The sequence below is a fragment of the Aspergillus terreus genome, genomic scaffold, assembly GCF_000149615.1.
Source record: "Aspergillus terreus NIH2624 scaffold_2 genomic scaffold, whole genome shotgun sequence".
Lineage (NCBI taxonomy): Eukaryota > Fungi > Ascomycota > Eurotiomycetes > Eurotiales > Aspergillaceae > Aspergillus > Aspergillus terreus.
The window spans coordinates 718139-743447 of NT_165925.1; the positions used below are offsets into that span (position 1 = coordinate 718139).

A 25309-nucleotide genomic window follows, 5' to 3' on the forward strand; every position below is an offset into this window, starting at 1 on the left:
CGACCGGAGAAGGATTGCCGGAAGCCTATTCTTTCAATGTCCTTTGTATAGTTACTTCTCAGGCCCCCATTAGTGGCCCCCTCGCCTCCATAGTGGCGTCCTCCATATTAATCTATATGCAATAACTTTATTCTCTCCCAAGTCTGGTACCACTTCTTGTGTGTTGTCGAGAGATTTCGTGGAGGTCTGCCGAGCCCTTAGCGACAGGACCGTCTAGTCATGCGAGACAGAGGATGTACGTCGAGATGCGAACAGGTCAAGAAACGTATATTTCCGCCTCTCCTGCCAACAGGAACAGACGAAATGATCAGTGAATTATCTCCAAAGAAACAGAGTCCCAACGCCCAAAGAAGACGAGCAAAAAGAGTCCAATCGCCGGTAGTAGGTAAAACATGGATATCACAAAAAGCGGACCAGCGTTGTAAACAAAATCCGGTAGCGCTATTGGGAATCGGGCTCAACGACTTGAAACCAAAAAAAAAAAAAAAAACACAAATGTCGAACCCCAGAGAGATTATGAAGAGCATGATGGCGTGACAGACTCCAGAGTAAACAGACAGCCCAAAAGGAAAAGCAAGAAAAACAGCAACAGATGCAATCACAGAATCATCAGGGGTGGAGTTGGTCGCGCAGTGCTCCCCATACCTCGACGGACAAAGATCACCTCCCAACCACACGCATCATCAACAGACATCAACGCAAGGACAACAAGACGTAACCCCATATGTTCAATAAGCAAGAGCTTGCCAAACAACAAAAAAGTCATCAGTCGCGACCAGAAATCCAAAAAGTACGCCAACCGCCCTCTTGAAAATGATATAAGATGCAACACAATCAAAGCAAAAGTATTAAGCCTCGTAGCGTAGAAGCAACTCTAATATTAAGCACTGGGCTTCTGCTTCTTGCCAACGCGAGGACTTTGTTTCACCGTCTTGGGTCCTTGACCCACAGCCCCGTTCACCTCTGGTCCACCCCCTTCGTCCATCTCCGTTTTGACCGTGCTGGCCCGTCGACGTTTGTTGCTGACGTTAGGGCTCGCGCTGGCGCTGTGGCCTTGGCCAACATTCGGTTGGACTTGACCAGGGGGCATCATTCCCGGAGGGGCAACAATCTGGCTCTGGGCAGGACTGGGTTGGGCGGATCCGGTGCCGGGATGAGGCGAGCCATGGCCAACCGGTAATCCAAGATGACCCATCGCTGGGGAAGCGAACTGGTTAGGCCCATTCATGTTGGGGCCTCGAGGGTTCTGACCCTGCTGCATGGCAGGGTTCATGGGCGCTGGCATGAATCCGGGGTTGGGATTCTGCGTTTGCAGCGTGTTGACGAGGTTCCGCAATGCGTCGGGAGGCGCAAGTTGCGGGTTCTGCTGGGAGAATTGGAACAGCATTTGCATTTGCGAGATCGTCTCGGCCACCTATAATCCACAGGTTAGATAAATCCATCATGGGTGTCAGCGGCACGCAAACCTCTAAAAAGCTCATCACGGCAGTGGGGACTCCATTGGCCGTGACCATAGACTCTGGTAACGTGAGCGAGGGTTGTGGTGCCTGCTTCTGCTGAGCTCGTTTGCCGGTATTCTTTGACACCTTGGGGCTCTGCTTCTGATCGGCAGCCTCCAATACTTTGCTCCGCGGCAAGTATTCGGTATGGTTCATAATGACAATATCGAGCATCTCTATCTTGTTGTGCATATCAAAATGCGCTCTCAGCGCCCCGTGACTCACCAGCTACGGACCAGTCAGAATGTTGGAAGGGAATATAGGGACCAGAGGGACAAACCTGGGTTTCGTTGGTGAAGTAATAGATGAACGTGCATCTCGTGACCTCGACGATGTGGCCGCCGTTGTGCGAGTCACGCTCCCGAGCGCCCTCCAGAAACATCTGGATACGACTGATTCCGCTATTGAACTGTGTCAAGTACCACCGAGCCAGCGCGGGAGTGGCTATTTCGAATTGCTTAGAACCTGCCGACGGGTTGTACACTCCTTGTCGCAATACTCCGGAGGGCGAATAAAACCGGTCCACGAAATTCTGCCAGTACTGCAGATCAGACGCCTCATTGACTCGGTGGTTGTTCTGATCATCAGTCCGACGCTATACATGGTCAGTATCGATGCACACTAATGCTAGACTGGAAGGATGCGTCCAAATCAAGAAGTGCAAGGCGGATGCTAGAGAAGCACGTACATTGCTAAAAGCGCTGAGGTTCTCTGCAAAAGTGTTGAGGCACAAGATTGATGCGCCCTTCATGTTCATCCGCTGTTGCATCAACATCGCCGCATTATTTTGTTGCTGCTGTTGTTGCGCCTTCAATTGGGCCTCTTGCGCAGTCATCTGCTGCTGCTGTGGGCCTTGAGGTTGGCCCTGCTGGCCCTGCTGAGGAGGAGGCTGTGACTGCGGTTGTTGCGGGGTTTGTTGCTGCGGGACCTGCTGTTGAGATTGCGGAAGCGCTTGTGGGGGTGGGTTCGGCGTCGGTTGTGGTTGGGAGACGGGCTGTTGCTGTTGCTGCTGTGGAGGTTGAGACGAAGGTGGTTGTGGTGGGTTCGGTTGCGGCGTCGCACTGCCCTGGTGCGGTTGTGGTCCCGGCTGAGGTTGGGGTGTAACACTCTGAGCATCGTGGACGTTTTGTGGTTGCGGCGCGGGCCGTTGTTGCGGTGTTTGTTGGCCCGGTTGTCCTGCATTCCCCGCCTGTTGCACTTGCTGTGCTTGATGCGCCTGCGCCTGTTGAGCTTGTTGCATGGCGATGAAATGCTGCTGCTGCTGTTGGATGTTCTGCGGCTGCCCATGAGGCATCTGCTGAAGATGCATCTGCAGATTCATCGGTCGCATGCCTGGGTTCCCTTGCATCGCGGCGATCTGCGCGCTCGTGAGGCCCTGCGTGCCATTGGGGAGTGATACCGGAAGTCCTCCATGTTGTTGCTGCTGCTGTTGTTGCTGTTGCTGCTGATGTTGCTGCTGCTGGAATAGCATCCGTTGCCGCAGGAGCTGTTGCTGTTGGTGGTGTTGTAGCAGTTGCGGATTATTGGCGACTAATTCGGTGGAAACACTATTGTTAGCCCCAGTTGCGATCGGCGACGCATCAAATAACAGGCTAGTCAAGGATATGAAAAGGTCGGCGGCAGAAAGAGGAAGACTTACAGTTCTGGGCGAAATGCGGTTGCTGGAACAAGTGCGCCTGAGCAGGATTCAGATGGGAGAGGGCATGAGCCTGCATGGGGCCACCCGGACCAGCGGTCCCTGCGCCAGGAGGCATGCCTCCCATCATCGGAGCGCCCTGAGTCACCTGCGGTCCTCCTGGAGCGGACACACCGGGATGGACGGGCTGGACCATGCCGGCACCGGGGTGGGCATTTGGGTGTTGTCCGGGGGCCATTGGATGACCGGGAGGCAACCCAGGATGCTGTGGGATGCCTTGATGGGCAGGATATGGCTGCGCCATCATCATCGCTCGGGATGGGACGAAGTCACCGACAACGGGGACTCCTACGGTTCGGTGTAAGGGGGAAGGTCACGATCGATAGGAACACAGGGGGGAGGAGACGGTGACGATGAAGAAAAAGAGGACGCGAAACCCCTCGCGAGGAAGATAATTATCCAAAAGAGAGACTGGGGTAGAAAAGGGAATGGGAGTGGGTGGTCTGCAGGGTTGAGGAGGACAGGCGTCAGTCGGGACTCGAAAGAAGAGCGCGCTTGACGTGGAGGCACAACAGGGCCGCTTTTAGCGTCGGAGCGGAGGCCAAGACGCAGCTGACGGGTGAAGTCCAACAGAACGGAAAAGCATGGATCGACGGGGTGGATTCCTTCGGGATGGAGGATTGCTACCGAACGGGACAAACCCAGATTAGACGAGAGAAAAGGAAAAGTAAGGTATGGAAGACGATGCGGGAAGGAATACGACAGGAGAACTGAAATGCAATGTAATGGAAGTCGGTGTGGAGGAGGGAATCCGTAATGGTGAGGAAGAACGGGAAGATGTGGAGGGGCTAAAGGGGGTCAGAACAACACTTACTGTCGATTAGTCGTCCCTAGTATCGGGAGATCTCTCTGGGTCGCGCGGTCTGCTCTCACCACCACGAACGTCCCACACCCGAGGACGGAAGAGGGGGGGAAGATGAGGAGATTGGGATGACAGAGGAGTGGGGGAGCGAAAGGAAGAGAAATGGAGAAAGGACGACTGATGAAGTCGGAGAGGGAGAGAGCGCGCGAGAGAGAAGGAGAAGGGGAAGAAAAAAAGATCTCCGACCACTGCAGCGTCTCTTGCGGCCTGAGGCTTTTCTCCATCGCGAATCACCGCAGGGGGGTGATCACGTGAGGTGGTGTGGTCGGAAAAAGTATTCCGCCGGTCGCGTTCTTTTTTTTCTTCGTCTTTCTGTGACCCTCTTTTTTTTCGGCGGTCTTATTTAAACGCTTCTCTTCGCTCGCCATGGATGTTTTCTCTTTGATCCCTTCTTCATCTCATCGCTGCGACGACAACCACCGCGTCCAGAGCTCCTCTGCGCATTGCCTCTCGCCTGATGTCGGCGCAATTCTCTGTCTCCTGATACCATAACGCAATGACGATGATCATACCACTGCACTAACCGATCAGCTCACTGCGACTCGATCTTTTGTAACCATCAGGTTAGTCTCACTCCTCTCCTTGTTCATTTGCCCCCGTTTTCGAAGATGACAACATACCTTCTTACTTCTTAATCACCTCTGAATCGTCCATGAGGAGATATTCGGACCTTCCTTTCCCGGTTGGTCTGCTACTTGCCAGTATATTTAGTCTGAGAACATGCTTTCACATCGAATTTCACACACTTCACGATGTTGGATATGAGCTAACTATAGTTCAGTTGACAGGTACACTACTGTTTTCTCGTCGCCTTTTACATAGCCTTTAGCCAATGCATATACCCATTATATTGGACGATCCGGTCAACCACCATACAAACTCAAAAACACATAGTTGTAGTATCAATATCCAAGACCCAGGCGTAGCTGTAATCACTTTATCAAAACTCCAGTTGTGTGGCTTCGCAACAAGAGTTTTCCAGTATATTAGCGTGACGACATCATCTCCAAGATCGTCACCACAAAGCTTATATAGAACAGTTCCGAAGCCAGGTAACCCTTCACTATTGACAGAAACAGGTTTGAAGTTCTGGGCAACACTGTTTCATGGAACTGCAGTGGAGGATCACTGCTCTCTCAAGTAAATAAAGTTGGTGTCGAGATCTACACAGCTGGTAGCAATTCACGCCCTTCCAACCCAGCTTCTAACTCCCACCTGCATTCGAGCTTCTTTCAGTCTCTCTCCAACAACATGTCCAAAGCTCTAAATGCAGTCACGCTCCTTGGAGCTGGCGTTCAAGGATCTCGTCTAGCGTACATGGTGATACCAACATACCCTGGCTCCATCCTCTAAACAACGGAACTAATCGCCCTCGGCAGTGGTCGAGATTAGGAAAGCCCGTCTATCTCCTCGATAACGACAAATCCCAATTGCCTCGCGCAAGAAACGTCCTTGCAACCCTTCTGTCTCGACTACCCACCGGTCACGATTCAGTGACGGTTGATTCAACAGACAACCTAGACATGGCGCTCGCACGCTCATGGCTGGTAGTGGAGGTAGGGCAGTTGGATCCATTCCATGACGGCCGTCTCTAACAAGGAACGGCGTAATATCGGAGGGCAGTGTGTTCCCGAGTCGCTCTCTCTGAAGCGATCCTTGCTCCGAAAGCTTGACAAAGCCACCCGTCCCGAAACAATCATCGCGTCAAACTCGAGTAGTTATAATATCCCCGAGATAGCGAAGGGCATTGCTCTGAAGGGAAAGGATCGCATTGTCAATATGCATCCATGTAAGTATCGAGTAGTGGTTTCAGATATCTCCGATAACACAGGGCTTTAGTTCTGCCGCCGGACATACCTGGTTCGTCAAGTACTTCCACAACTGCCGAAATAAGGTTAAGGAACTCACGTCTACCATATAGCCATTGAAATCATGGGAACGGAAGAAACAAGACAAGATGTCATCCCAAAACTAATGCAAGAAACCAAATCACATGGATTCAAACCCTTCCACGTGCGCGGGATGTCATCGGGGTTCATCTTCAATAGGGACGTTTGTTTTTCGCGTCTGACAAGCGTCATACTAACTCCACTCCCAGGATCTGGGCTGCCATCAAACGAGAAACCCTCTCCGCAATTGACGAGGGGGTAGCGAGTCCCCAAGAGACCGATCAAATCTTCCAATGTGTAACGGGGATGCCGAAAGGCCCCTGTGAGCAAATGGACACCATCGGCCTTGATACCGTGTTACATATCGAGGATCACTACGCAGCTGTACGCCCTGGACTTCCAGAAGGTCCACGAAAGCTCTTGCGCAAGATGGTTGCTGCTGGGAAACTGGGGGTCAAGACAGGGGCAGGTTTCTATTCTTATGAAAGTAAGGATTAACTGGATTGTGTGTGCCTATGACGGTACTACTTGGGTAGGGCAGTATGCTGTTTCATAGACATTTGTATGCAGGCTTCGAGCAGATCGTTAGATCCCATCCTAATAGAAAAGGACTCTAAACTTTATACTGTACATTAAACGAAGTCTTCTAGCCAGTAAGAAAGCAAGCCCTCTTCAGACTTGTGTAAACCCACTCGCGGCTAAGGTCAATCTTCGGCTCGAGGCTACACGAACGCTATCTTGAGTCTCCTTGGAGTATTTGCGCTTGATTGATTTATAACAGCCTTTTGTACTCTAGACGAAATCAGCAAAATCTAATAGTCAGAATCTATCCCTGCAATAATTCCATGCGGGGTAATGGCGTTCATCTACCAGATATATATAACGGCCTCCTCTCACCTGGTAGGTACAGTCAGATTGCTTCCGTCACATTCCGCTTCGATCGACTCACCAGTATTGAACAAATACGAAGACAATGACCATCATAAACACTACCAACAACAATGCTACCGCAAACGAGACCAGATACGCCGTCCAAGAAACACCCCTAGGGTCAACTCGACCTATTCGGGTGATTGCAATCGGAGCCGGAGCATCCGGTTTAAACCTAGCACATCAAGTCAACAAGCATATGTCCAACATCGAGCTGACGATATACGAAAAGAACCCCGAGGTGGGTGGAACCTGGTACGAGAATCGTTATCCAGGATGCGCGTGCGACATCCCCTCCCATAACTACCAGTTCACATGGGCCCCTAATCCGGACTGGTGTGCTTTGTATGTCCAACCGTTCTTGTTATGGTGTTGATCTTCATTACCGGGCTAACAGCGTATAAAGCTACTCGCAGGGGCCAGAGATTTTGGAGTACTTTCGCGAACTTGCGCGGAAATACGATTTATATAAGTTCATTCAGCTCAGCCACCGCGTGGTGGGGGCACGATGGGAAGAGGATGACGGTATCTGGAGGCTTCAGATTGAAAATCTCGCTTCCGGACATGTTTTCGATGACCACTGCCACTTCATGATCACAGCTTCTGGAGTTCTCAAGTACGTACATTGGTCTTAATCAACATGCAACTGAACTGTTCCTCACAGAGCCGCAATATAGCAACTGGAAGTGGCCTGATATCCCGGGATTGGACACTTTCAAGGGACATCTTGTCCATAGCGCTGCATGGGACGATTCTGTCTCCTACAAGGGAAAGCATGTCGCGGTGCTTGGATGTGGATCGTCTGGAGTCCAGATTGTGCCTACTATCCAACCAGGTAAGTAACTTTCACCCATCTTATTTGATGCTAAGTGTATGGCTCTTCCAGAGGTCAAAAGCTTAGTGACCTTCATCCGAACCCCAACTTGGATTACCGCCGGGTTTGCTCAGAGCAAAGCAGGGCCCGGGGGATCTAATTTCCTCTGTAAGATGTCACATGTGACTGGAACATCCCGGAAGATCGTAAGCTAAGGGTATGTATAGTTACTGAAGAGCAGAAAGAGCGGTTCAGATCTCGCCCAGAGGAATACCTCGACTATAGAAAGGACGTCGAAGCCGAGCTGAATAAGAGATTCAAATTTGTTAGTACCATCATTTCCGTCTGATCGGTTCCACGCTAACAGCGCTTGTCCTGAACGACAGATTCTGAAAGACAGCCCGGAGCAAGAAGAAGCAAAAAATTTCTCTCTGAACGAAATGAGATCCAAGCTGGGAGCCGACTCGCCACTGTTGAAGCATATAATTCCAACTTTTGGGGTTGGATGCCGGCGACCAACTCCTGGAAATGGATATCTCGAGGCACTGGGACAGGAAAATGTACGGGTCGCTATAGACCCTATTGCCGAGATTGTGCCAGAAGGAATCAAACTGGCAACAGGAGAAGTCATCCCAGTAGACGTACTCATCTGTGCTACTGGCTTCGATATCTCGTTCCAGCCTCGCTATCCTGTGGTGGGCCGCAACGGCGTCAGTCTGAAGGATCAGTGGAAACGATTCCCCACGGCATATCTGACGTTGGCGGTGCCGAATTTCCCCAATCACTTCAGTATGCGACTACATGACCAGCCTGTGAAGACTGTACTGATAACATTGTCTGTAGTGTTCCTTGGCCCAAGTTCCGCGGTTGGCCACGGTTCCATACTTCCGATCATCGAGCACGCAACCAAGTATATGCTTCGCATGATCCACAAATGCCAGACACAAGGGGTGAAGTCAGTGGAAGTCTGTCAAGAAGCCGTTGACGACTTTGTCGAGCATACTCAGACATTTTTGCAGCGAACAGCGTGGAGTACGCACTGCAGGTCATGGTTTAAGAATGGAACCATCGACGGTCCAATTGTCGCGCTGCATCCTGGCAGTCGGATCCATTGGTTCCACATGCTTGAGGAGCCACGATATGAAGACTACAAGTGGGAATATATTCGGAGGAACCGCTTTTCGTACTTGGGCAATGGGTTCTCGACGAGGGAAGACCCTGGGAAGGACACTGCGTACTATTTTGACCGGCCAGACGATGGGTTTGAGTTCGCGACATGAACCTTTCCGTTATGAGTAGCTCACATAAGTGTAGAAATCAAATGTGCCTCATTGAGTATGAGCTCTGAAACATTTCCGGAATGTGAAGTTGTAGAAGTGACGGTGGCCAGCTTGGGGGCGACGGTTGCACGTGACAGCGGATCGCCCAGAAAGGAATTATCGACAAAAGGCCGAGAAGTCTGAAGACCGACAGCCACTACCACGACTCGCCCCATGTGTACCCCTGCCGCGAGTGTCGGCCTTTTTTGTTAAGTTCATTGTCCGGTGGCAGCATTCGCCCCGGATGTATCCGTCAATGCAGCGAGGCAGGCTGCTTTCGACTTTCGCCCGACCCTGCCGTTTTGTCGCGCATCGCCGGTATCCCGCTGCTGTACCCTCGCGTCGCTTTCACCTCTCGACCGGTTGGCGATCGTCGGCGCCTTCTGACCCCCACGGTGCCCCAGATTCGACCCCCGAGAACGTCGCGGACGATGTGCCGCCACTCAATGCTGGACGCAATGTCGCCGCACATGGTACATCGCCGGTCACAACGCCGCCGGCTGCGCAACCTGGGAAAAAGGAGTCAAGTCCATATGGATCGGCGGTGCGAAGAGCATTGAGGAACAGGAAACCATCGAAGGAGTGGACTGCCCCGACTGCAACGGTCCCTGACTGGTTTTACGAGCGGAATACTGTGGTCAATAGCGGCGAGGGAGAGGCCACGGCGGAATCGCCCGAACAAGTGAAAATCGCCACGACAGTGGAAGCAAAAGAAGCACCTACAGCAGTACAAGCGCGTGGTGGTGGAGGAGATGAACCGATGCCGTCTCCGGGAGACAGTCCAAGCGAGAATCGCTACGCTCTGACACAGCCACTGTGGGAGGAACTTGTCGCATCTGCTCGAGCAGGTCTGCGATTGCCACCCACCAAGTACGCGAAAGAGCCTTCGGCACGGAAATCTCACCTGGTTCTTCAATACCCGGGTAACGATGGCATATTGTTCCTTGATGCAGTGGTCAAAAGGCTAGCTCGGGAACTTGGGGCCGACGTGGTGACGCTCAACGCCCAAGACATCGCTCAGCTCTGCACCGAGCAGGATCTGGCGGATACTGGGACCACAACAGCAATCAGGTCTCTTGGCTACGAGGTCTATCGTCCATCCATGGCGGAGACTTGGCAGGACGACGGCATGAACGAACCGGAGGCCGACGACGATGTCATGGATACCCCCATGCCATCCCGCAGTTTTCGACCGGGTTTGAAGAGCCCGAAGTTTATCACTATTGAAAGCTCGCGAGATAGTGGCGATATCCCCTTGCCCAATTTTCTCGGCCTCAAGTCTCTGGTGGCATCCTTCAACGGGCCACTGGACAACGCAGGTGCCTCGTCGCAAGGCAACATTGACCGCGCGGAGGACCGGCGGTTACGATTGATCAATGAGATTATCTCAGCTGCTAGTAAGCCACGGCAGCCAGCAGAGGAAGAATCGCCGAAGAATTCCGAAGAGGTTAAGCCTCACCCCACTCGCGATGTCATTGTCCAAATCCAGGATTACGGCGAAATCCAGAGTACTCGTGAAGGCGCAAGGTTCATTTACCTTCTACAAAAAGCGATCCAAGATCGGAGAAGATCCGGCTCCCGTATTCTCTTTGTTGGTACGGCAGCGCAAGAGGCTGCCCCCGACTCCGACACGTCGAGACTTATGCAGAACGCTTTTGACGATCAGTTCTCCCAAATGATCGTCGTAACCCCGGCTATGGAATCTTTTGCAGCGGAGAGAATGCTCACGGAGGATCGAAAGAAACGGACGCTCGACGTCAATATTCGCCATATCCAAGACTTGTTAAGAACACGCCTGAATGAGAGCCCGTCCGCTGTGAAAGATAACATTCTTGGCAGTCGGTCGTGGCCTCTGGATGCTGCCATCTTGAAAGAATCTGGCCTCGATGAGCGTTATTGGACCTACAGCCAAGTCCATTGGACCACGACTCTCGCACTCGGAAGCCTCGAGGCCGAGGAGCCCTTTGGCTTCGAGCATATCCAGCGAGGAATTGAGATGATGCAAAGGGCAGATCGGGTGAAGAATGATTGGCTACAAGAAAAAACACCCAAAACAAAATCCACAGATGCAGGCAATGACCGCGAGCGGTTATTAAATTCGCTCCGCAAGACCTGTAACTCTCACGAGAAGAAACTGTTGAATGGTGTTGTGGACGCCAAAAGTATCCGCACCACATTTGCGGATGTCCATGTTCCGCCTGAGACTATCGATGCGCTGAAAACGCTCACCTCGCTCTCCCTCATTCGACCGGAAGCTTTCACCTACGGTGTCCTGGCTACCGACAAGATCCCTGGACTGCTCCTGTACGGCCCTCCGGGCACAGGAAAGACCCTCCTTGCCAAGGCCGTAGCCCGCGAAAGTGGTGCCACTGTCTTGGAGGTCAGTGGCTCAGAGGTTTACGATATGTACGTTGGCGAGGGTGAGAAGAACGTCAAGGCCATCTTCACCCTAGCCAAAAAGCTCAGCCCTTGTGTTGTCTTCATCGATGAAGCGGACGCCATTTTCTGTTCGCGCACTGGAGCCAGCAGCCGTACCTCCCATCGGGAGCTGATCAACCAGTTCCTGCGGGAGTGGGATGGAATGAATGACCTCTCGGCGTTTATTATGGTGGCCACGAACCGGCCGTTTGATCTGGATGATGCGGTTCTCCGCCGTTTGCCTCGGCGATTGCTCGTTGACCTGCCGACGGAACAAGACCGCCTGGCGATCTTGAAGATCCACCTGAAAGAAGAAACCCTTGACAGTTCAGTTGATCTTGCCGAGCTTGCGCGGCGCACACCTCTGTACTCGGGTTCCGACTTGAAGAACCTTTCGGTATCGGCAGCGCTGGCCTGTGTCCGCGAGGAGAACGAGCTAGCGGCGCAGCACAAGGGAGACAAACCATATCAATACCCCGCCAGACGCACACTCACGTGGACGCACTTTGAGCGCGGCATGGAAGAGATTAGCGCATCGATTAGCGAAGACATGTCTTCCCTCTCGGCAATTCGCAAGTTCGATGAGCAATATGGAGACCGTAAGGGCCGGCGCAAGAAGACTCCCGGCTGGGGCTTCAGGCCTGCGGGGATTGAAGAGTCGACCGCCGATGCAGCGCGTGTGCGGAATGACCTGTAGGGAGTGTTTAGATTAGGGTATGGGTATAGGATGGGTATAGACCGGGAATCTTTCACGGGATGAGAGACGTTGTACAATAGTATTTAGTGATATGACCACACATGTACCAATATATTGCCTTGTGGAAAGGTATACATTCTAGCTGTTTGTATAAATCACTATTGATCAAGGTGGTATCATGATCATCCCTCTGGTGGACAAAAGGAAAAAGTGGTGTGATGATCCGTACTGGGAAAATGTGACCCTGGCAGCTCCGCGATGACATCGACGAAAAAAGCTGCTCCTCGTTCTGTCCCCCGCCACCTCCTCTTCCTCTTCCACCTCACCTCTCTTCCTCTCTCCTATCTCGATTCCCGTCAATCTGAGAAAGAGAGGGCCTCATTCTTTACATTCTTCTTCCTCTCCTACACCCAGACTCCTCTCCCCCACAGCTCACACGACCAGCGAGCTACCCCTCTCGCCAAACACACCATCTGACCACCATGTCGACCGACGCACGCAACGCCGCCATTCGCGACGCAAAACGCTACGTGCTCGAAATCCTCCGCAACGACTGGACCTTCGAACCCTCCACAGACTCCGGCCTCCCAGCTCGATGCTCACCCCGCGACCCAGACCACGACGTCCTGGAATGGCGTCTCCGCGAATACGACAGTTCGGGGTCTGAGCTGGAACCCCAGACGTCCCCGGCCATTGGGGGCCCCACGACCCGCGCGCCGACTGCCTACGACGACTCGTCGTCGCAGCCGTCCAGCCCTGTCCTGTCCGCCGCTGGGGGACGCGCTGAGCGCCGTCGCAAACGCCGCCGACAAATGGAGGAGGAGATGCGCTGGAACGAGGGCTTGAGAACGTGGGTGGAGCGACGCGATGCGTGGACCGGGGCTCGGACGCGGAGCGATATTTGTCGGGGGGAGGGTGCGCCGTCGGCGTCTGTCGCGGAAGGGAGTAGCATGGATGGCGGGGCGTCATCGTCGTCTGCGACTGCCGGTGTTGGCATTGGAAGCCAGGATACGTATTCTGGATCTACATCGTCGCGGCCGCTGTCTCGCAGTGGCGAGTCGTCGAATCTGGCGGCGAAGACGGACGCGTGTCTGAGCCTCGCGGAGCAGGACGCGCAGTCTCAGCCGGACCGCGAAGGGGAAGAACGCTCCGTGGATTTGGAGAACAAGCGGAAGGAGTCCACGGAGACGGGGATCACCGAGCCTGATCATACGCATAAGCCGACAGTACCGGAGGCTGTTACGGGGACTACTCCGGCCCCTGCGCCGGCGACGGCAGCAGCTACCGCGATGGCTTCGTCCGTTCATCACCAGCCAGGCGTATCCGAGGAGCCCCTCATACCGGTGGCGCCCTCGCTCATTCCGGCGTCGAATCCCATCCGCGCCTCGATCACCCCAGCCATGTACCCGTCCATCTACTCGAAGGTGGTCATCCAGGGTCTCACGCCGACGGTCCCCATCAACCTGGCCGATGTGACTAAGGCAATGGTGCAAGGGTGGAAGTCCGACGGACAATGGCCGCCTAAACCGGCCACGACGAACATTGTGCTAGCGGATGATGCGACAGTGCCCCGGGTTGACGACGCGGCGGACAAGCCGGCGTCGCCAGAGTCGAAGCGGAGGTCTAGTGTGGCCAATGCAGTGCGCAAGGTCTTTAATTTCTCAGGATTCCATCCACACCCTTTCCATCGCCGTGGCTCCAGCCATAGCAGCAACCAACACCCAGAGGCTCACGATGGGCAAGCAGCCGAGGGTAGCAGTGTTGCTGCTGGTTCTGCGAATGCTGTGCACCCGGAGCGGCGGTAGTATATGATTCATGATGTTGTTCTATTTGAACCATATTGGGTTTGGGCGGTTCAGGAGTTTGGCGGCCAGACTGAGGGTATCCCCTCCTGTTTCCGCTTGGTTTGTGTCGATGCATTTCTTGCTCATGGTCATGATTACGATGTATTATTCACGCATGCATTGTAAAGCTTGCTTAGTGTTGATGAACCCTACTATACATTCGTGCATTTTGATTCCAAGGCCTCTGACGAAGACTAATGGTTGCAGTTATCTCGAATATCAGCAGTAGTTGAAACATGTAGGCAAAACACAAGCTTGTAGTCTGACAAGGGAGTGTATACATTGCGAATCGGGACAATTTTAGTTCAGCAAGTGATGCGGCCACTCTAATCCCATGGGCTTCTTCTGCGATTCAGCAATTTCAACGAGCTCCTCCTTCAGGGTGACAAGACACTCAGCAGAGGCTTGTGGAGTGATTAGCGGTCCCAAAGAACCAGCCATAAACGGAACGATGTGTTGTGCAACAGTCCTCAATGAATCGGGAAGAAGTCGCCTCATAAGTAACGCTTCAGATACCGTCCACTTACCAAGGTCCACCATAGTGTCTATATAGGCATGGATTCCACCAACACTGGTTTCATGATGCTCATGTCCGTAATCATCCACTACAGGACTCAGTATGAATAAAGCCAAGCACAAGAGATCGTGCAAGGCATTCCGCCGGACTCGGTGCTCCCCTTAGTGCTGAGACAGGTCAGTACGCCACTATCATCCTATTTCGTTCGTCCCGGGAGAAATGCTTGAAAGTCTGCAACTGCTGCTGACCTTATATCGAGCATGCGAGGACGCACTGTGCATCCACGGAACAGGTGACAAATTATAGCAGCGGGAGACAAAGATAACATCGATGGAGCAGGCCCTTATTGTTGGGTCAAGTGGTGGAGGCTGTTTTCCGTATATGTGAATCAATCTCAAAAGACAGCCTCCTTCTGCAGTCCATAGTGCATTACTAGGCTGACTCCTGTTAGACGGTCAACGGGGGCGTATCACTTGGCGGGTGGCCACTGTTCAGATGTTGGATCTACTTCAAATGGAAGGTATGGTTTTGTCTATAACCCGCCCAATTTCTTGATGGACGAGGCACATTGAGATCCGAAACATAGTTGTGTATTGAAGATTATAGCATCGTCTATGCAATGTGGTAAAGGAAAGTCGAGAATGCTCTAGGAAAAGCCCTGCTCCAGGGCCTTCAGACAGCGCTCTAGATCCTGGAGGTTTTTAGCTGCCGCATAGATGATGCTGTCTGGACGGAGGATGAAATATTTCGCTCGGTGGTCGTTCAGTCGGCGCTTGAACTGGTCGACGTCGTATCCTGGGCGAACATTATACCCCGTGAGAAGATGTAGCGGCGCTGGAAACGATATAGGCCACAGGTTATTGCGGTATCCACCACTCGGATTGTCCCTGAGGTCAAAATGGACGCGGGATTTGGACGAGAGGATGGCCGAGTGGATAGTCGATCGCTGGAGAAGTTGCTCTAGCTCCGCATTCTGCTCGTCATCATGGTCAGACTGAATGACCAGCAAGCTGAAAACTGTGGGAACTCGTCGCAGTGCTTGGTCGGAGAGTTCAATGACGGTCAAATTGCTCTGAGGGAAGCGCGTTTGGACGTATATCTGACCCAGCCTGCCTCCGCCCCCGGAGTTGGCTAGAAATGCGCCCCGTAGACAGCCATGATACCCACTGGCTGCTGCTTTTATCGGAGAAGGTGGCAATATCGCACCTCGGGACAAAAAGAGTAGTAGTCTCAAGAGTGCAATCTGCAGCGCGCCCAACCAACCGGGCTCTTTGTTGCACCATTCCCCGTTCTGCAGCGTCAAACGCGCGGACATGTCCACGCCCGACCGTCGCTCCTCGGCCCAGGACTGCAATGTTTTGGCTCGTAGGGGTGCTGAGGTTAGTTCGGCCTTTTCCAGCCTTGTCAGGACAGCCAACCGCCAGGCCAGGCCTTCGGCATCCGCAACACCACAGGCAACGCCCTGGCCACCAAAGGGTGGGAAGACATGAGCTGCATCCCCAATAAGAGCAATGCGCCCAGAGAACCATCGATTGACGACTTTGTGAGAGAAGCGGAATGGGCGGCAGCGGAGGACTTGGATGCAGTCGCGTGGAAAGGTGGCGGTGGCCGCTCCCTCTGGACTAGGCACTGGTCGAGTGATCATCGGAGTGAGGTGTTCCCAGAAGACGGTACTCGCCTCTGCTGAGTCGTCGTCGTTGTCGTACTTCCACTCGGGGACAGCAAACTCATGTCGCCAGAGTCGCTCCGATCGTGGACCAAATCGTCCGCACGCAACTGGCTTCCCAGGTGGTCGGCAGAAGTGCCAGTTGGCCGGCCAGAACAAATCGTATACCGCCTCCTCGGTGTATCCGTATGCCCACAGCGGGAAATCCGGATGAGACTCTCGTGTCGGGAGAGTGATCTTCAGGTTGGCCGCAATCCAGGTACCTTCGTACTCGAATATTCCCGCCTCCTGCCGAACGCCGGCGGATTTTTCAAGAAAATGCTTCCGGACGATACCTCGTTTTCCGTCTGCTCCGATCAAATAGAGAGCGTGGATCTGACAGGGCTTTCCATCGCGGTCTGAGTAATGGACAATGACACCTTCTTCATCGGGCTCGTGCGCCACGACCTCGCATGAGGACTGGAGTGTACAGTACTCCGAAATGGTTACTAGGTCTCGTAGAGCAAGCTCTTTGTTACATATGCGACGATTAGAACTGAAACAACTCAAAGGAAAGCTAAGTTCCGAATCACTCACCTAGTCGAGGCTGACTTTGAAGGATAGTAGTAGGGAGCGCATGCTCCATAATATCCATCTCGAGGGGGATCTTCAAAAAGGGTTCGTTTTGGATCGTCGTCTTATGAAAATTAAGACTGTTGAGCTCTGCGAATTGGGCGTTAGCCCTCTATCTCACCTCCTGTGACATATGGCCTCGGCCGACCGGGGATAGAGAAAGATATCACCTTGTCCTATCCACGATATCCGCTTCCCCAAACCCAGCTTCCACAGAGATCGCAATGCATCGCCCGTTAATACCACGCCTCTCGGATCAGTGGTGACCTCGCGTTCCTTTTCGAGAATAACTGACTGGATGTACATGAACAATGCGTCAGGAGCGGTCTGTACGCGAGGGAGAAGCAGATATTGGGATTACACCGTGCATACCTTTACTCGGAACTGAGCCAGGAAAAGCCCTAGGACCAGGCCAGATGGTCCGCCGCCAACGATTACAACGTCAGTATTCATTAGTGAACGGTGTAAGCTGATTTCTTGTGCAAAGTTGGTTTCTGATCACTCGGCAAATGCAACTGTGATATCAAACCTACTTCCCGGCCTTTTATAAGGAAGTTAGAAGCTCTATAAGTTACAAGGGGTGGTCACATCATACTTAGGTTTCAGTAGATACAATTGCTCTCTAACCCGATACGTGTTCCTAGCGACTGAGAAATGCGACTCGGCCATCTCATGGGTTGCGGCTACACTGGGCCACCGGCATAGTTCCTCCGCGGAGGAATAGTACGTACTAGTGAAGTCTGACCGCGCATCGGGTGGGTATCACGCCGATCGATGCACCTCTCAAGTCTGCTTGACAAAGAAGTCGGCAAAGGAAGAGGCCTCTGGGCCTCAGTCCACAATTAATCAGGGGCACGAGGTGGATTTGAGAGCAAGGTGACGCGCAGAAAGCCTAGCTGTAACTATGGCTGTGTTAGGCTACCGACTGACCCAAGAGTAGGTGCTCAGGTAGCTGGGATATCACAGGCGACTTCCAATATGTTCAGGGTGCCAGATTACCAGGTCCACTCAATAATGCGCGAAAAATAGGGGAGATAATTCTAAAGTAAACCAAAATAACCCAGTTGTAGCTTGGGAACTCTAGATTTCCCTCCCAGCACATAATCAGAACTCAACATTCAAAATACAAAAGACTTCTCCAGCAATCCAATCCAGCAAAGTCATATCAACCAGAGACTAAACCTATACCAGAGTTTTGCTTTGACTAGCTTCCACGCAAGTACTCTGTTTGCCCATTCCAACGAGGTCTCGAATCAGTATTCATCTGGAAGAATGGACTTAGATCTGCGGACGTAGAAAGCATTCGGGCCCGCAAAGGAGGGGAAAGGAGGAAAGCCTCACAAGATAGAATCCTGCCCTTCCTCAAAAACGACTTTGTTCTTCAGTTTGCCCAATCCAGTGACTTCAATCTCGATCTCATCCCCATTGTTGAGAAGCTGACGAGGTTTCTGGAATACGCCCACCCCCGCCGGGGTCCCGGTCATCACGACCGTATACGCTGGGATTGTGGTGCCTGCAATTTGCGCATTATAGATTAGTCAAGGAATATAACAACGATGAGACGCATAGCTCACTTTGGCTCATCCAGCTCAACACTCGTTCCGGAGAACAGATCATGTCGTTTTGGATGACAGTGTTTTGCCTCACTTCTCCATTAACGCGGGTAACTAGGCTCGCCGTTGCTTTGGCCTTGTGAAAGATATGCGGGCTCGCAAGGACCGGTCCTATGGGTGCAAACTTATCAAAGGCTTTTGCGTAGAAGAACTGGCCGCCGGATTGTTCGGGGAGCTGGAAGAAGCGGCAGGAAAGGTCATTGCCGACGGTGTACCCGAGGATATATGACGAGGCTTCCTCTGGGGTAATGTCTCGGCATTCGCGTGCCGTAACAAACACCAGTTCGCCCTGAGAATCGATGTCAATGGTTGCTTCTGTTCTGGGGGTGTGACGGTAGGCGGCTTACTTCGTAGTCGGGGAGATGTGAGGCGCAGAAGCGACTGACGGGGATAGTTTCGTTTGGCGCCGCTAATGAGGCGGCCGGTTTAGTCCATACCGGGGGATTGGAAGGAACATTCAGCTGTTTTGTGTGATTAGAGATTCGATGGCTATGACGATCGTGGTTAGATGACATACGCTGGCCTCTTTCGCGTGACTTTTATAGTTGAGGCCGACGCAGTAGATTGGGAGGTCGGTTTGCGGGATTGGTGGCAGAAGCTGTTGGAAATCGAATCATCGTCAGATTGATATTCTCAAAGTAGCCGATGCGATGTGGTCCATGCCTTTGTAACTGTGGCCTGCGTCGCATTCTCGTCCCCCAGCAGATCCTCAAAAGTCGGGTATGCGGTGACTGTGGCGCCAACGACGGGCTCTGTCGAGTCGCCTTTCGCAAAGAACCCTTCCCCTTTTTCCGTCTCGAAACAATAGAGGTAGTCAAAAGTAGCCATCGCAATAGCGCTGGGGATGTGATTGAAGGAGGAACAATGTGGGAGACTGATAGAATGAGAAGGACCAGCTTAGCTCTCGAACAGTTAACTTATTTGAATGACAAGGACGGAACCATCAGAGTTGCTCCGCGGAGGATCTTCACCCCCATCTAATCCAGCTCCATATCCGAACTCGAGTCGCCAAAGAAGAGGAAGCATGCCCTTACTTTTTGCTGGTAGGGTTCTCTTTATGGATCCTCTGTCCTTCCTCGGGCTTTTAAGCAAGTCATTACCACCCATCTGCTTGTCTCCATCTACCCATCGACGGCGACACTTTTGGAGCTGCAACTATGTCTCTTTGGATGCTCGACGTGCTGGCTCTTTTGCCCCAAAGCTGGCAAAACTGGATCCTCCCCCCATCTAGCATTCCGACTGTTCAAAATGACCCGTCAAAGGTCCAACTAAGCCGCATCGCGCATGTCTACTTCGACCATCATGACCTAGACGCCTTCGCCAGGTTTGCCAAAGATTTCGGATTCGTCGAGGCAGAACGCAGGGGCACGACCATCTACTACCGCGGCTATAGCAGAGACCCTTATATTTACGTCGCCTCGCAAAGCGGCACATCCAAGTCCCGGTTCAAGGGCGCGGCCTTCCTCGCAAAAGACCAGGAAAACTTCAACAAGGCCGCGAAGCTACCAGGCGCCATCCGCAAGACACTCGATGACGCCCCGGGCGGCGGCGAGATGATCACCTTTGCGCGTCCCAACGGGACCTTTCTGCATGTGGTGTACGGCCAGGCCGAGCGCGAGATCGACGGCGAGAAAGAACCACCGACGGCAACGCACGAGTCTCAGGGACCGTTCAATTACCCCTTTGAAAAGCCTCGCAAGGGCCAGTTTCAGCGATACCGCGACGGCCCGGCCCTGGTTCACAAGCTGGGACACTACGGCTACGTGTGCAAGGAGTTCCAGACCGAGCTGGAGTTCTATACGGGCAACTTCAACTTCGTTCATTCCGATATCTTGTATCTGCCCCAGCTCCCGGATCGGGACGTCATGACGTTCATGCATCTCGATCTCGGCGAGGAGTATACCGACCACCATACGTTATTCCTGCAGCGTGCTCCACCCACGGTTCGCGAGACATATGTCCATCATACTTCGTTCGAGGTGGCAGATTTCGATACACAGCTGATGGGCCACCACCATCTTGCTAAAAACGGGTGGAAGAGCGTGTGGGGTGTTGGGCGGCATATCTTGGGGAGTCAAATCTTTGATTATTGGTATGACAGTTCCAAGTTCAAGATTGAACATTATGCCGATGGGGATGTGGTGAATCAAGATAATCCAACGAGGAGAGAAGCTGTTGGACCGCTGTCTGTTTGGGGTCCGGAGCTGCCGAAGGACTTTGGAGACAACAAAGCAACATGAGGGCTTGCTTTTGCTAGCATTGTTTCGTTTGCTGTTGAATGCACCTTTCCTGTATCTTCGCATAGCAACCGTTATTCTCCTCAAAAATCAATTCTTCTGAAGCCCTTGTATGCCGATTTCCAAGATCTCGAGAATCTCCTGACTTGTTCTGGGTGTGTGTTTTATATCAGTATTGTAGCATCTCTTGCACACCTTCCCAGACATCTCTGTCTGTAGAAATGTCAACGCTCTACTTTCACAGAGGCTAGAGCCTATCTCTCGACTTGTATTAGATCCTTTAGTCCGTCACATGCAACAGTAATGTTCTATGCTTTCTGCCTCGGTAGTGGTGTCCTTACCCCTATCAATAGGAGAATATTGAGTCCTCGTATGCAATCGGCGCCGGAGGAACTGCTGGTGTTCCCCAAAGGATTAATTGTGCCGACCAACCGGCTGTGGCAGACGTTTTTACGTGATAAGCACTTTATCCGTTATGGCAACGGCTGGTGGCCGGGCTTATGCCATCAGGGACATATTAAAGGATTTGTTCTGCTGCTAGCACTGCTTCGATCTGTAATGAAATACCTGGCTCTGGACAATCCAATTCTTTCTCACTGTAAGCAGAACAGCAACTTCATCCTTTCTGCGCTCCCTTCATGGCACAAGAACCGATGTTCGCGCTCATTACCGGCTGCAGCAGCGGAATCGGAAAAGACCTCGCAATAGCCTTTGCAACCAAAGGGGTTACCGTGCTTGCGACGGCACGATGTGCCGAGTCGCTCGGCGACTTAACAAGCCACTACGACAACATCGAAGCCTTTCCCCTCGAGCTCTGCAAGCTAGAGAGCATTGAGAAGTTGCGAGACGCCGTATCGAAGCGCACGGGCGGCCGCCTCGATTTCCTGGTCAACAATGCCGGCACCCACTACGCATCAACCGCAGTGGACCTGGAGATCGAAGAGGTCGCAAAACTATTCCAGGTCAACGTCTTTGCCGTCATGCGCCTTTGTCAGGTCTTCGTGCCGCTCCTCCGTCGGTCGCCTCGCGCGCGAATCGTGCAGATTGGGAGCGTGACGCGGAGCGTACCGGTTGTATGGCAAGGGCCGTACAATGCTTCGAAGGCGGCTCTGAGTCAATATTCCAAGACTCTTCGATTGGTGAGGCAATAGCCAGCACAGCACATGGTCTATTCCATAACAGTTTTTTCTAACGGGATTCTAGGAGATGATGCCGTTGGGGATTGAGGTGATTGAAATCGTGACTGGGTTCGTGCAAAGCAACATCCTACACCATGGACTGCACGCTCCAGAGAAGTCACTCTACCTTCCCATCAAAAGCACGGTTGAGGATGTCAAGTACCGAGGGAATGAGAACGGCATGTCGCCACACGCGTACGCTACCTCTGTGGTCGCCAAGCTGATGCGGCCACGAGTCAGCCCTGAAATTTGGGAAGGCGCTTTGGCGAGATGGCTTCGCTTTCTTGTAACGTTTCTTCCACTGCAGCTGTTGGTAAGTGTCCCCGCAGCTTTACAGCCGGGTGGTTTTCCTTCTGACTAGAGCTATTTGATAGAATTGGATCCTCTTCCGGCGGTTTAAGCTGGACCTTGTAAAGGCCGGATTGGACGTCACGCGACATGGGGCTTCTGCTTGAGGATTAGTACTCGGTTATGTAAAGTAAACACCTACTTGGGCTCTCTGAAATCTCTGTAAAGCCATAGTCAGATGGATGATCTTTGGAGTCTCATAAAGTTCCTCCGCGGAAGAACTTAAACTTCGCTCCGCTCGCACTAACCCCAATCGGGGCTACTCGGGTATTACCCCGGACTCCCTCCTCGACTGCTTCTCCTCTCTTCACCTTCACCAGATAGATGCGTGGTAATTCAACTCTTCCAGGCCAAGGATAACCTTGAATGTAACACAGCACACATGCAGCGGCACAACGGGGGAAGGCTGTCTTCGAGGGTTTGCGATAGGTGTATTCGGTAAGTCATCTCCACAGAACGAGAGCCGTCCGCTAACGTGTGAGATACTAGGAAGAAGGTCAAGTGTATGCGGCTGAAATTCTTCCGGAATGTTGCTCCGCTTACTCAATCCAATCAGGCAACCAGGCACGGCCGACTTGTTCCCGCTGCAGCGAGCTCGGGGAAACGTGCAGGTACAGCTTGATAAAGCGCAAACCGGGCCCGTTGCGTGGTTCACATCATGCGTCCATCGCGGCTCGTGGTAACATCCTTCCCGTTATAGCCGGTTGTGCATTTTGTGCTGATAGTTACTGTAGGCCGGCCGCGTCATAGTGACTCTTCGAGCCTTCGAGAGGAGGAACATACCCCTTCTCCGAACGAGCATATCTCCCATGGCACGTCTAGCACAACAACCCCTGCGGGTCCTCTCCAAGACGTAGGCGACAGCAGCCCTCAGTTTTCCAGTCCTCGATTTGCAGGTCAACAACGGTTCACCCCTCAGCAGGTGGAGTTACTGTACACACTTTCCCCATCGCTTGCTGCGCGTATGTTGTCACTAATTGGCCTGGCTCAGTCTAACCAGTTACTTTGATAATTTGCAAGACGCAAACCCAATCTTCTCCAAAGAAGCCTTCTTGCATCGCTATCGAAGCTCGCTGTGTGCGGAAGACCTGATCTCCACAATAGTCATCATCACCGCGAAACTAACCGGTTTCACCGCAAACGAAGAAGATCTCCAGAGTCTGAATACCGAGCTAGATCTCTTATTGGGCTCTAGTCTGCTAGAGGATGATCTTGTCGGGGATGCTCCATCCCTCGACCAGTTTCGCAAAGCCTACCTCCTCGCATTCTATGAATTCCACCAGTTCCCAGGCCACCACGCATGGCTTCGTATAGGCAGGGTGACGCGCATGGCCTACCGCATCGGACTTGACCGTCTCGACCACGTTCGCGCGACCTACCCTGACTGGAGAAACGTCAGCAGCGAGGATATCCAAGAATGGCGGTGGATCTGGTGGTGTATCTACCGCCTCGACTGCTACTCTAATCTCTCGTCCGGAATGCCATATTTGATTGACGATGCCGCCATCGGCACTTCGTTCGTTCGAAGCAAGACTATTCTCGATCCCGACTTCATGGAGGAGTTGCCCCGTGAATTCTTTCTCCCGCCGAGCCCAGACAATCTGTCCAAGATCCTTCTTGCCGCCCCTTTACACCCAGAAACACTGCTGAGAAACATCCACACCATTACATCCGCTATCCTACGACAAGCTGGGCTGGTTTTGCGGATGCACTTGGTACGCTCAGCTCAAACCACCCTTGTGGAAGTCGCCAAAGCCGAGAAACAACTAGCTACCATCCGTAGCGCTCTTCCATTCGGGTGGCTAAACCCTAGACGTAACGCACTTTCTAACGAATCACACATCGACTATCACGCACGTATGGTGACGATCTTTCATCTGCGAATGGCACAGCTGCTCCTTTCAATCGTGGACTGCGGCCAGCGACAATACGCCGATGAGTGCCTAACAGGCTGGGAACGGATTCTCGAGCCCTGCCAGGATATAGCCTCAGTCGCCGATCACTGGGACAGCTCCTTCTGTCTCGCAGTCGATCCGGCCGTCTGCTTTACTTTTTTCACCGCGCTCGTCTTCTTGGATCTTCACAGGAAGACGATGACGACGACCGACGCCTGCACCGCGGAGCACGATCCCAGCCACGGCATCTTTGACCACCACATTACAGTCTTATGCCTCCAACTCCAGCATTTCGCAAAGATCTGGACATTACCGAGGCTTTTAAAGCGTAAGTTGTCGCAAACCCGGCACATGTTGGACCAAGGACTTGACTTGTCAGCTAATCAGACCCACGCTACCAGTTTCCTTCGAAAGCTTCAATCAATCGGTGTCCGGGCCGCTCTCCCATCGCAATATTGCTCTAATATTGTCGCACTTTGAAGCGCCGCTGCATCCCAGGTGGTTGCACTTTCTCTCGACGGCACATACCGTCTTGGCAGGCTCTTAGAAGGACTTTTGATATATCGAGTTGGCGTTTTTTTCTGTGCCCGTTTCTGACACAACATCGGAATATGTATAACTACACTAATTCACGAATCTTCTCTGGAGACAGTCAGACTGGGCGAGCTGGCTGGAATCCAGATATCCATATGTCCATCGGGCATAACAGCTCGTCTTTGCCATGTAAAAATCTTCGCTCTTCCAGCCAACTGCTAATCTGGAATTACCTCTTAGTAGAGCTGGCATTCGATCGTTGGGCGTCTCATCACTGGGTCATAGTAAAGATACTTTAAATACTGGTCGTCAGGAGAGATAAAGAACTTCCAAGAAATATTATCCCCAGTCTGGGCTATTGTATGACAAGTCTAGATTTAAGATGCCAAGCACGACCATGTTCATTTAGCTTAATTATCTATCTGCTGCGGCTGTGCGCCATGTTGTCACATGTAAGTGGCAGTGAAGATCGCCAGGGTCGTATATATTTGTGACCAGAGACGTCGACGGACCTAACGTCTCGTAGGCGGAAAACAGGGTAGTTTAGGTCAAGCAAGAAAAGCAATCGCTTGGAACATCGACGTTGATGGGGTTACTTATATGTCTTCCTTATCCGGCAGGTTCTACCTCCTGGCGAGACCATGTTTCTCTCGTAGCTGTGCAATACATTCGTTTCCATCGATTTCATTTCCTTGTCAGCACTACCTGTTTCCAACCGTGCGCCCTTTGTAGTTACATACT

General features: G+C 52.5%; 10 protein-coding genes across 10 annotated transcripts; 7 read left to right on the forward strand and 3 right to left on the reverse strand.

Annotated features, from left to right (window-relative positions):
• Positions 1-880: 880 nt before the first annotated feature.
• ATEG_01252 (uncharacterized protein) lies at positions 881-3439 on the reverse strand (the record flags this gene model as incomplete). The annotated part of the gene is made up of 6 exons (XM_001208617.1): positions 881-1414; positions 1467-1727; positions 1780-2094; positions 2188-3046; positions 3139-3175; positions 3310-3439. 6 exons carry the CDS (start codon positions 3437-3439, stop codon positions 881-883), a joined length of 2136 nt encoding a protein of 711 aa, XP_001208617.1.
• Positions 3440-5580: 2141 nt separating this feature from the next.
• On the forward strand, positions 5581-6563 carry ATEG_01253 (3-hydroxyacyl-CoA dehydrogenase family protein; the record flags this gene model as incomplete). Its single annotated transcript, XM_001208618.1, has 5 exons — positions 5581-5613; positions 5681-5846; positions 5897-5951; positions 6156-6433; positions 6517-6563. The coding sequence occupies 5 exons, from the start codon at positions 5581-5583 to the stop codon at positions 6561-6563; spliced, it is 579 nt and encodes a 192-aa protein (XP_001208618.1).
• Positions 6564-6919: 356 nt separating this feature from the next.
• Positions 6920-8747, forward strand: ATEG_01254 (flavin-containing monooxygenase; the record flags this gene model as incomplete). Its single annotated transcript, XM_001208619.1, has 6 exons — positions 6920-7221; positions 7283-7492; positions 7554-7711; positions 7763-7896; positions 8077-8479; positions 8698-8747. 6 exons carry the CDS (start codon positions 6920-6922, stop codon positions 8745-8747), a joined length of 1257 nt encoding a protein of 418 aa, XP_001208619.1.
• Positions 8748-9253: 506 nt separating this feature from the next.
• Positions 9254-12124, forward strand: ATEG_01255 (uncharacterized protein; the record flags this gene model as incomplete). Its single annotated transcript, XM_001208620.1, has 1 exon — positions 9254-12124. One exon carries the CDS (start codon positions 9254-9256, stop codon positions 12122-12124), a length of 2871 nt encoding a protein of 956 aa, XP_001208620.1.
• A 482-nt stretch (positions 12125-12606) lies between these two features.
• On the forward strand, positions 12607-13929 carry ATEG_01256 (DUF4050 domain-containing protein; the record flags this gene model as incomplete). The annotated part of the gene is made up of 1 exon (XM_001208621.1): positions 12607-13929. The coding sequence occupies one exon, from the start codon at positions 12607-12609 to the stop codon at positions 13927-13929; it is 1323 nt and encodes a 440-aa protein (XP_001208621.1).
• A 1202-nt stretch (positions 13930-15131) lies between these two features.
• On the reverse strand, positions 15132-16785 carry ATEG_01257 (putative monooxygenase; the record flags this gene model as incomplete). The annotated part of the gene is made up of 2 exons (XM_001208622.1): positions 15132-16660; positions 16728-16785. 2 exons carry the CDS (start codon positions 16783-16785, stop codon positions 15132-15134), a joined length of 1587 nt encoding a protein of 528 aa, XP_001208622.1.
• A 1315-nt stretch (positions 16786-18100) lies between these two features.
• Positions 18101-18891, reverse strand: ATEG_01258 (fumarylacetoacetate hydrolase family protein; the record flags this gene model as incomplete). Its single annotated transcript, XM_001208623.1, has 3 exons — positions 18101-18276; positions 18338-18665; positions 18724-18891. 3 exons carry the CDS (start codon positions 18889-18891, stop codon positions 18101-18103), a joined length of 672 nt encoding a protein of 223 aa, XP_001208623.1.
• Positions 18892-19533: 642 nt separating this feature from the next.
• Positions 19534-20616, forward strand: ATEG_01259 (2,4,5-trihydroxytoluene oxygenase; the record flags this gene model as incomplete). The annotated part of the gene is made up of 1 exon (XM_001208624.1): positions 19534-20616. One exon carries the CDS (start codon positions 19534-19536, stop codon positions 20614-20616), a length of 1083 nt encoding a protein of 360 aa, XP_001208624.1.
• A 635-nt stretch (positions 20617-21251) lies between these two features.
• ATEG_01260 (SDR family oxidoreductase) lies at positions 21252-22246 on the forward strand (the record flags this gene model as incomplete). Its single annotated transcript, XM_001208625.1, has 3 exons — positions 21252-21752; positions 21817-22104; positions 22166-22246. The coding sequence occupies 3 exons, from the start codon at positions 21252-21254 to the stop codon at positions 22244-22246; spliced, it is 870 nt and encodes a 289-aa protein (XP_001208625.1).
• Positions 22247-22948: 702 nt separating this feature from the next.
• On the forward strand, positions 22949-24581 carry ATEG_01261 (transcription factor domain-containing protein; the record flags this gene model as incomplete). Its single annotated transcript, XM_001208626.1, has 3 exons — positions 22949-22992; positions 23131-24362; positions 24436-24581. The coding sequence occupies 3 exons, from the start codon at positions 22949-22951 to the stop codon at positions 24579-24581; spliced, it is 1422 nt and encodes a 473-aa protein (XP_001208626.1).
• Positions 24582-25309: the final 728 nt, after the last annotated feature.